Here is an 11,537-nt window from a genome sequence, read left to right as displayed (position 1 = left end):
AAACAATTTTTTTTCTAACACAATAAAGATAGCAAAAGATTCGGTCAAAGAGATTTTTAAACTTAAGATAAACTTCCGAAAAGCTCCACTCAGTATACATTGATTTCAAAAACAAATAAACTTTAAAGTTTCGAAGCATTTGAATAACACTTAGCCAGGTAACACATTGCCACATAAACTATAAGACTTGTGAAATATATATATTATTACAATTTATACAACATGCACCATATTGTGTTGTTGGGGCATATAATATCGAGTAGCTGTAATTTCACGTGGCTTTCCATGATAATTCTAAATTTCAGATAGTAGAATAATGTTACACGTATATTAGGCTCAAAATAAGTTTAGTCCCTTTTTTTCTGAGAAGAATAAGTTTAGTCCTTATAATAATATATACATTTGTTAGATTTTAATAATTTGTCTCTATTAATTTTTTTCCTTCCATTTTAGCCTTTAGTTATAGTCTCTAAAAAACTATAAAGTTTTGATATAAATCTAAAAAAAATAGTTCATTTTAATCCCTTTAGTTTAAGGAATATCAAGTTTGTCCATCACTCAAAAGTGACCTAGCATAAAAGACTAAAATTAAAACAATTTTTCTTAACAAGATCGAAAGTAGAAATTTTTTTGAGACAAAAACAATAACCATACATAATATATTATATAGACCAAAATCATCATTAAGCCTACTTTGTATCTACACAATTTGCAATATTCAATAATAATACCTGTTTCTACACAATTTGCAATATTCAATAATAATATCTGTTTCAATATTTTGTATATCTACATTTTGATTTGATCAATTTGTAAATTTTTTAAAACAATTCCATCATTTGACTATTTACAGTTGGTAATTGAAAGCATGTCATTTCCATTAAAACAATTGAAATACAAGACCTAAACCAAGAAACAGAAAGAACAAAAATTAATCCTTGTCTATGTTTCATAAAAAAAATTGAAAGCATGTCCTTTCGATTAAAACAATTGAACTACAAGACCTAAAACAAGGAACAGAAAGAACAAAAAGAAAAAATCTTTTGCATATAAACGTACACAGTACACCATAATATTGAAAAGTTTTTGACTTTTCAAAAATATATTGACTGAAGAATTAGTAGTGTTTCTTGTTTCTTTAGCACTTCCTATACCTGTCACACTCCTTGCATTATTCGCAAGTGGGTATTCAAGCTCTGATTTTTTATACTTTAGCTACGGCTTGTATAGGTGAATTCATGGAAGGACATCATTGACTAATTTTCTACAAAATAGTCTTTTTTGTTTAACTTGCCTCACATATATTGCGGCTCAATATAATCTAATTAGTAAACATGTATATACAAAAACCACACGACTTATTCCTCCTTGAGGTGATAGCCGTGTTAAGTCAACAATTAAAAGAGATTAGTGTAAATTACAAATAACAACGTATTCCTCATTGACATTGAAATAACTTCACATCAATGCTACCTCATGTATTCACACTCTGAAACAAATACTTATTTCAAAAAAGAAAAAAGAAAGAAAGAAAAGAAACATAAACCATCAAATGGTGGGAAAAGGTATAAAATGCTCTACATAATCTCCTAAAATACCAACACTTAGTTAAACTTACTCTGGACAACAGCAAAACCCTGTGTGAATACATGGATTCTACGTACCATGCCATACATGAATCAAACAAATAATTCAGGTAACTTATGGATTCTTGATTCAAAATAGCAAACTCATAAGCAGCTAGCAGAATTCTTAACAATAAGGGAAGAGCCTAAATCTCTATAAATTTATGTTCGTCCTGTTCCCGAATCTCACGCTAAGGTTTTTGTGTATTCTAGAAACCAATACAAGTCTAGGATCATCTTCAGGTATCTCTCGATCCTGCAATTCCACACACAAAACAGTGAACATCAAGGGTGCACTCAATGGGAAGATAGTTTGACTAGATGATAATGACATGTGACCATTAGAAAACTAAGCCTCATATCCTAGAGTGTAGTTTTTCATTTATTCAAATTCAAATACAATACAAGCATTTCAAACTATAGAGTCATTTGGAGAACATAGAAACGAAAACTTATTGTACTTCCATGCAAAAAGATGAAACACTTTTCCAACCATATGCGTTTAGTTTTGATCCGTGGTTAGTGTAATTACACCATCAAACCTTGAATTGCCACACTATTAAAGGAGTTTGATCATGATAGCAATGTAATTAAATCAGAAGTTAAACAAAGCAATCTAACAAAAAAGATTGGACTGTAGTACAAAAAGGTTAGTGATAGTGGATCAAAATTAAACTCATTAATTATCATCTCCAATTGAGATAAGAGAATTTGCAACCTCTTCAATGTAAGATTCATAAATTTTTACCACAAATATGAATATAAAAACTATCACTATCAAGAGAAAATATTTCAAAGCACATAAAAAAACATGATGCATTATTGAGGCAAATAACTCACTTTTAAGCCTTGGTAATATGCTTCTACTGCAGGAAACGAAGGGGTAATTCCACGAGCTTGCATCAAGTCCCATATGTAGTTAGCAGTGATATATCCCCCAGTCTACCATTTAAGAAATAAGAAAAAATAATACACTTTTAAAATCCAGGGCAACAAATATAAACTTTGTATCAATCACGTAACGAGATATAGTTTCATACCTTTTCTCCCGCAGCTGTAAATAGGAGCTCACTTCCCAATTTGTTATTCAAAAAAATGTTTCTCTCGTTCATCCTTACCTACATTTACAAAATTAAATTTTAAGTCTTTAAACAGATTATATAAATCTCATTGTAATGAAGTTGATGATGTAGCTATGATGACCTACCAGAATATCTTGAGCCATTTGCATTCCTTTTTCAGTGTACCCAACCATTGCCCCTTCTGCAAGAGTCTGCAGTCGAGTTGGTTAGTATAACTCAATATGCATTTTATACAAATTGTTTTAAAAAATTCATTAAGCAGCAGAGTTCAAAGAGGTAGGGGGGATACAAATTGTCAGCCACACATACCATGTCTATATGTTAGATGCAAGACAGGAAAACAAGTAGAAATTAGAGAGAATAATAAAATTCTTGCACACCCAAACAAGCCACACCACTGCCAAAAGGGTACTTATCCATTGAACTACAAGATTTGGTATTGAAACCGTATGACCAAAACTCACCACAAAAAGTTCTGCAGGAACAGACCTGTCCTGCCTTAGGTGGTTCTCAAAATTTTGAAGACCACGCTCAATATCTCCTGCATGACAATAGCACCTGCATAATAATGGTAAACATAGAAAAACTGATTTTTTTGACAAATGCAATAGGAAAACAAATACTAGTCACATAAAACAGAATGAAGAAAGAAGGATCCAGTCTACAGCCAAAAAAAGTTCAAATTGAAACCGCATTCACTTCCTTCACCAACCATACTGCAATAAAGTAGAGCAAGTTTGATGGTTACATCCATGCCTTTTTACAAGCAATTCATAATCTACTTACTATTAGCAGCACCCTCCAATTGGGCAGGTTCAGTGAAGTTGTTTTGTAGAAATTAAAGGGAAAAAGGAAGAAAAGAAGAACAAATTTTGTAAAATATTCTAAATCAACCAAGTGCTTTTATTATAGTAATAATAATCAAGCTCCAGTATTAGTGTAGTATATCTAGTAAAAACATAGCCTGATTAGATTACAAACATAACAAGACTCCAAAACAATGTGCAACTTAATAGTTTCATATCTAGCACTGGGAATTATATCAATTGTTAAGCAAATCCTGCAGATGTAACAAGAAGAATTTAAAGCATGACATCTGCTTGACTGACATTAGGCCCTAGGGAGTGATGGTGCCTTATTAGTAATTGGCACTGTTGCTTACTGAGTGATTGGAAAACATAGGTTTGTGGGTCACCACATTAGTCATTTTAAAATTGCAGGCTTGGCAAAACATATTCATTTAGTAACCTTATCAATCATTCACTATTATGTACTTGACTAATTATTTAAATTATACATGTCTTCCTTTTTGAGATATTCCATTTCTTAAACATATTGCCTGTGGTATTCATGAAACTCTCCTTTATATTCCAATGTACAAAAGCTTCTCATTAACCAACCTCCTTTAGAACTTAGAAGAATGCCAAGAAAAATTAGAAGACCAAAATCTACAATGCCTGCTCTTGATAGCTTAATCTTAAATTACATCCCATACACCAGAAAGCATTAAATGACCAAAGAATGTGTAATTCACGCATTAAAGAAGTTTGTTAAATGCATGACAAGAAATAATATTAGAAAAAACTAGGTGTTCTATAACAATTCAATTGAAAAGTTTTGAATGTTGGAAAATGAATAAACCATAGAATGCTAAATGTTCACTAATTAGTAAAATTTTATAATTTAAAAATATTATACTCTCTCCGTCCCTAAATATAAGAGTATTTTTTCAATTTTATTTGTACCTTTTTATAAGACTATTTTCAAGTTGTCTTTTGTATTAATTATTTATTGACCTAGATACCCTTTATTACTTTACAATAAGTACTATATATTTAAAAGATAAATACATTATCTCTCTTATAAGGATTGGATAAGAAGACTAGCACACATTAATTAATTAGGTGTGAAAGCAATTAAGTGGAAAGAGAAAGATTAAGAGTCCTAATAAACTTAAGGGTAATTTTGGCAAAACAATACAATTTGTTAACAAATTTAATGCTACTAACTATATTAACCAACTTTCTTAAAGGGTGTGAATTAGTTCAAAGAGTCTTATATTTAGGGACAGAGGGGGTATATTCAATAAAGATTTTTGATTTTGTTTTAAAGAACTAAATTATATTGCAAAAGAAATCCCTTATCTACCTAAAAGCATCCTTCAAAAGAAGCAATATATTCAAAGTAATTATTTACATGTTAACTACATATAAAAGAAAACCTACTTTCCTATGGAGTTTTAACTTCCATCTGATTGAAATGGTCAAATACCATTCATTATCCACACAAGTAGCTGCTTCCCAGAAAGGGTAAGGAAAGGAGCTACCCAAGAGGAAAATACCTATTCAATAATTTTCTCTGCATCAGTGTGTGTGTGTGTATAATTTGATTCCCTTCCCCTCAATTAGGGGCCATGACAACTGGAGGATCCTTAGCTTTGGCAAAACTAAATAGGACATTAGGACAGATCCAAGATAGAGGTATAAACTGTTGTAAGAAAGAGAATATTAAAATTATTGTTGTGTTTTATTTCAGTGAAAAAGTTACATTTATATCACAACTCACAACAGCATCTCTTTAGCCAAAAGATGTCAAATGGACAGTGATGTTGCAGCAAAATAGTGTCAAAAAAAGCAAGGCAAAGAGAAAGGAACTGCTGCTTGTAGTACTGATATTGAAGATTTAAGTTTTGGTAGTGATGAAGAAACATGAGCTAATGAAGACTTAGGAATGTCCATTAGTTGGTAGCAATAGGGAGAAGCAAATGCCATAAGGGAGGAGGATGAGAAGTAAGATTAAGGAGGCCAATGGTCATTACCAATTAAAATTTTGAGACTGTAGTTATTCTCTCTAATGACATTGTTATTTTCGTCTGATTGTTTGGTGACTTTTTTGTTCTTTGATTTTCAGCATTTATATATTTGAGTCTGCAGTCTGCAACGCTAACGTGTCCTTTATAGTTTATGATAATATAATTTTCTTGAAAAACTAATTATATGAGAAATTTTTTTATATAAACTAATAAGTAATTTTATTTAGTTTCTACAGGCGTCAATATTAAATTTAGCATTTTTTTCTTCTTTAATAAATGGCTACTTGCTTCAACACCATAAACCACTGACAGCATCAAGACACATAAAAACCTCAATGATGACATTGACATGCACCAAAGGCAAACTATAGAAATAAAATTGATTAATAAATGCACCAGTGATTAATATATTTAGCATCTAAATTGAAGGAAGCATAAAATCCAGCTCATGGGCTTGCTTAATTTACTTACCAATGAAAAGCTATTATTTGGTAGTACGCATGTTGTCAAGTTATCTGAATAAGACAAACCATAGAAACTAAAAACAAGTAATTGATTACCTAATTACTTGCATCAGAATAAAGATATCAGGAGTTTTCCCCTGCTTGTTCAGCATTTCCAAAAGTGTGTCCGTCAACTGCCACGATTAGATAGCAAACATGCATATATTAAAAGATGGTTTAAAACAAGAAAAAAGTAGAAACCAACAAGTGTGAAAAAAAAATCCATTTTGAATAGGAAATAAAAACAAAAAATGTCAAGCAGTTCAGGTGGGCAGAGAAAGAATCCACGTGTTGAGGCATCACAAACCAGAAGTGAAGAATAATAATGGAAAATATCAAAGTGACAAGAGAAGGTGATCAAATTCAATTATTGAAGATTTCCTAAGCCTTTATTTTCAAGCTGGACTCTACTTAGTTTGACCACCACCACATTAAAATGGCACATTTTGTCACAAACAAACCTGCAATTTGTAGCCCAAAATCTGATCAAAGTTGAATGACACAGGATGGTAGGGGACAGGTTACTTTATGAAAAAAAAAATCAAATAAGATATTCAGCTGTGATACAATCCCTTCAATAACTAAATTGTTAGAAAAAAAAATGCTTCAACAGCCAACCAGAAATTGCTCTTATTAATTTTTTTCCTTACATCTAAAAATATAAATCTCTAAAGAACATACACAGAACTAATGATCAAATTTAAATGTTGAAGTTGTACAATATATTATGTAAATAAAATATAAATTTCAGCAAATTGCAGCTTTCTCCATCACATAATATATACAATAAATAAACTAAAAAGGCTAAACAAACTCCAAGCTAAGTGAAGTAGTTTGTAGCATACACACAGCTCCATAAAGCCTTCATAGACATTCATTATTGATATGTAGAATATAAAACAACAAACCTCATCTAGAATGTCAATTCCTTTTACCTGAATGTCTCTTTCCATAATTCCACCCCCCCCCCCCCCTCCCAAAAATAAAAAATAAAAAATATGACATAGTTCACAGGTAGGGAATTTCATTAAAAGTAATTTAAACCACATTCATTTACAGAGCATACCAGAATATTAAGGCAAAAGACACCTGATATCTATGATGTCTATTTCAAATTTAATAGATGATTACGTGGTTATTAGTATTATACGATTCACGATACGATGCGATTCTTCAGCTTGGCAATACGAATTGTGAGTTGTATCGTTTTTGTCTGAATTTTGCGTCAATTGTGTGATTCTTATGCAGCGGGTTGTGGTGCCTTGCCGTCCAAATGCCATCATGCCGCCACTGCCGGAGCAACCAAATCATGCTGCACTGCATATCTACAGGTTCTGTGCGCTTTGCTGTTAGTGTCTCGAGAAGAAAGATGACCCATAGCCTAAAACTAAACGGCAGTGTTCTGTGTTCTTTTTTCTAAAGTTGGGAACTCTTGCATTTTAGTTCCAATACAAATACCCCTGACTTTCAACTTTGAGCTGTCAGTTATTTATTGGGCCTTTATAATTCTTTTATTCTGTTGGACCCTTGTGTTCATATAGGACTTTCTTATCTCTTTTAATCAAAATATAGAGAGAAAAATAAAATCTAGATTCATTATAATAAAGATTTATTTCCAAATAAAATTTAAATAAATATTCTTTAATCAAGATATTTTGGGAACTAAAAAGTTAATTTAAAGCTTATATGCCACTTTGTTAACTATTTAACTTAATAATTAATATATATATTGATTTTTATATGTTTCTTTATGTTAAATTGCTCTTAGAGTTATGTTTTATTATTGATCATGAATCTTACGATTCAATTCGTGATTCGGAAAATGGGTTTTATAACTCACAATTTGTATCCAGATTCAACTACCTTGGATGATTAACTGTTTCCAATCCCCACCTCACCTAACTCCTGATAGTAACTATGCAATTGACCTAGCTCATATTAGTATGGTGGGTAGTGGCAATATTTAACTGAGCTTATTGGTGTCCAAAGGGAAACTATAAAACAATATAATCTATTGGTTACATTAAGTCACATCACTGTTCGTTGAATATCTAATTTTTGGTCAGTACAGAGTAAAAGCAATAAAGAACTTTTATAAGGGTTTCCATAAAAAAGGAAGATTAATGTGCACATCCTAGTTTAGCAGAAAATAACATCATACCATTTTTTCTTGCTGGGCATAAGTCCACCAAAATGAAGTGGGTAAATATTGTTTAAAAGAAACATACAATATTAACCAGGAAAATGGATATCAAAATATCATGTCATGATCTTCATTAAACTTTAAATGATGTCCAGATTCCTATATCACTTGCAACCAATTTCCACAATATTTATGCTGATAATTTAACCCAACATCTCAAACTCATATGGTTGAAGGATTTCATATCACAGATAAACAGATGGCATCAGAAGAATAAATCAGAAGCATAGCAAGAAGAATCATTTAACAATAGCATCAAAATTCTGATAGACATGTTACCTCAACATTTTTGAGGTCTGCAGCAGCATGAAATGCAGTATGATATGCTGTAAATTGTCTAACTACAAATCCTCCACGCCTATGAGCATATTCTGCTGTTGGTAAGCTGTATAACTCCTCATCTGAAACACCCATCATCACATTCTCAGCATTGGCACTGTTGGTTTCAACAGAAGACCACATCTTCGATCTCTCCACAAACTCAATAACCTTTTTCCACAAAGAATAATAAGTTTAAACATACTGGACAGTTACAGCATAGACACATGCCAAATCAAAAAATAGATATGATAAGTACTTTTGCAGCAAAATCATCAGGAAGAGGTGTTTTATTCTTGTGTGCAACTATAAGCCCAGCATAGCAGAACTCATTTAATCCCAGACCAGCTGCAGTCATATCACGAACAATTGCATACCTGGATCAATATGCTTCAATAATTAAAATTAATAACTCCAAAAAAAAAAAAAAACAAATAAAAGGTGACTTGATGATGCTGATATAAATACACTTGGGTGCTAAAAAACAGATAACCAGAAGTAGGAATTCTCCTATCTTACTCAAAAGACAAAAACAGAAAAGGATATAAATTGTAGGCAACAAGGTTTTATTTGTTGGGTCATTAAGCATGGCATGTCACAACATATTGTGAAAAATAAAGTACCAATCCTTTGGCACTGAGTGACAACCAAGAAGCATGGTGAAAAAAAAGACAATGGAGTTCTTGAAGGAAGAATTAATGGCAAAGGTAATTTATAGTGTGAAGTATTAGATAGTAAAAGAAGTAGAATTATAGCATACACTCGGTCTATGCGTCCATCAGCAGCACAAGCATTTAGCAAGCAGATGTATGTTTGTATATTTGGCTTTACTTCCATGCATTTCATCTCTTCCAAAATCTTCAGTTCAAAAGAAAACAAATAAATCATTCATCTAAAGAGAAGGAATCATTAAACACATCTAAAATAGTAGTATTTAAATGCATGACTACAAGCGATAGTGATAAGTACCTGAATAGCCTTATTCGAGTTCTTGCATTTCCCACAAGTCGAAATCAGAAAGTTGTATAAAGTAACCTATGTCATCAACATGAGACAACTGATCATTGATCTAGAAAACCTATAAAGAGGATGTACAAATTACACGTCAAAACGTTTTGTGGTCTTATGGCACGTGTTCTAATCTAAATAAGAAAAAAATCAGATTCAGAACAATATTCTTCTCTATTTAAAGCAGGGTTAACTTCCTAAGGGAGGAAACCAATAGCCTCTGCGATGCAACCATGCATACCCCCAATCACCTTTTCACGCACAAATGTATGTAAAACAATATACATTGTAAATTACAAAATGGCCTGCATTTAGTTTCAACCAACACAAGTGATTTTTCTAACTTGAAACCATGAAACAAAAATAACCAATGCATCTTTGGATCCACACAAGCATGTAAACTTGAAAAGATTACAAAGAAGAAAAGAATCTCGACAACTTCCTTTCTCACTCAAGATTATCCATATTCAACAAGCTATTACAGTAGGAAGAGACCTCCCCAAAAATGAGTTCAACACAACATACTCAAGATATAGAACTATGATACATTGTCGTATAATTATCAGTCATTCCCATTGGAAAAAAACAGGGCAAAAGCAGCAGAACTAACACAAAATCTCATTATATGTCAGCACCTAATTGAATTTCCAATTAATGAAATCGTTTTCTGCCGGTGATCAACCTAATTCACTAACCACCCATTTTTCAACATATCAATTCAAGCACCCCACTTAATAATCCCTAACAATAGCATCATTACCCCCCCCCCCCCCCCCCCCCCCCCAATAAAAAGTATGCAAAAGGGTCGCTCCGCCTTAGGGGCATAAGTACATAACATAACACTCAATGATCTTTATCACTAGCATCATTCCAAACATCCCCACAACAGAAAGTTATACAAGCTAACTAACAAACTAAAAAAAAATAAAAAAGAAAGAAAAGAAAGTACATACATCAGGAAGCAAACCCATGATTTTCATTTGGTCCGCGAAGTAGAAAGCATCTTGCATTCTAGCTGCTTTCATGGTTCCAACAGCAAGGGAATGGAAAGTGTCACGCGTAGGCTTCACCCCATCAAGCATCATATCATCGTACACATCCCTCAGCAAGAAATTCCTACCAAACAAACAAATAAACCCTATATGAAAAAAAAATTAACTTTGCAAAATTGAATCAAATGGGGTGCCTCACATTAATTAATTAACCCATTTTTTGTTTCTTTAAACAAAAAAAGTGGACAGAGAGAGAGAGAGAGAGAGACACCTTCTTTGTGCAGTGAGAGAACCCAAAACAGTGTTGTACTCGGCAACGTTGTTTGCATAGTTTCTCTTGGAATACTCTTCCGTGGAAACGGAGAAGAATCGGAGCCCCGAGACCCGATTCAGTGACCCGGCACGCGCTGCATAACGGGATTGAGCTATAGAAAAAGAGAAGAAGGAGAAGCTGAGATTGTGAATAGAAAAAAGAAGTGCTTGTATGCTTTAATGAAGAAGAAGAAGTAGAATACCAATGAGAGATTGAAGAAACTTCATAGCAGTGGAATGAATCACTTCGGAACAGAACAGTTCCTCACTAACACTCTGTTTCTCTTGTTTCCTCCTAAAACCCTTGTTGGATTTTTGTTTCTTGCTTTGTTTTTCTTGTTCGGGCTTTGGTTTGTTGGTGGACTGACTGAATTCTAGGCCTGGACTCGGTGTTCTTTAGGGGAAGGGAACAACTATTTCTACTACCATATTTGCTATTTAGACTACCAACATATGTGAATCCCTATTTTGCCCACTCACCAAATCCCTATACCCCTCCCCTTCTCCTCTTACCCCAACCCCAGCCCAAATCTAGAACCGTCGGGCCACCCCTCCCCCATGCCAACCCCTCCAGACTGCATGCATAATGTTGAATTCCAAGCATTGGCATTATCGATTTGCGTCACACTGGCCACCTCGTCCCCCTTTTGTTGTCCACCAACACCGACATCCAAACCTAAGA

General features: G+C 33.1%; 1 protein-coding gene across 1 annotated transcript; it reads right to left on the bottom strand.

Annotated features, from left to right (window-relative positions):
* Positions 1-1,417: 1,417 nt before the first annotated feature.
* Positions 1,418-11,219, bottom strand: LOC100781147 (pentatricopeptide repeat-containing protein At4g35850, mitochondrial). Its single transcript, XM_003553241.5, has 13 exons — positions 11,059-11,219; positions 10,815-10,968; positions 10,505-10,667; positions 9,513-9,578; positions 9,304-9,401; positions 8,803-8,920; positions 8,505-8,714; positions 6,080-6,156; positions 3,172-3,265; positions 2,833-2,898; positions 2,666-2,743; positions 2,466-2,567; positions 1,418-1,881 (listed from the first exon to the last, which is right to left on the bottom strand). Exons 1-13 carry the CDS (start codon positions 11,081-11,083, stop codon positions 1,780-1,782), a joined length of 1,353 nt encoding a protein of 450 aa, XP_003553289.1. The 5' UTR covers positions 11,084-11,219; the 3' UTR covers positions 1,418-1,779.
* Positions 11,220-11,537: the final 318 nt, after the last annotated feature.

This window comes from Glycine max, chromosome 19, assembly GCF_000004515.6.
Source record: "Glycine max cultivar Williams 82 chromosome 19, Glycine_max_v4.0, whole genome shotgun sequence".
NCBI classification, from domain to species: domain Eukaryota; kingdom Viridiplantae; phylum Streptophyta; class Magnoliopsida; order Fabales; family Fabaceae; genus Glycine; species Glycine max.
The sequence above is the reverse complement of the archived record's forward strand: the minus strand, read 5'-3'. Positions and strand labels throughout refer to the sequence as shown.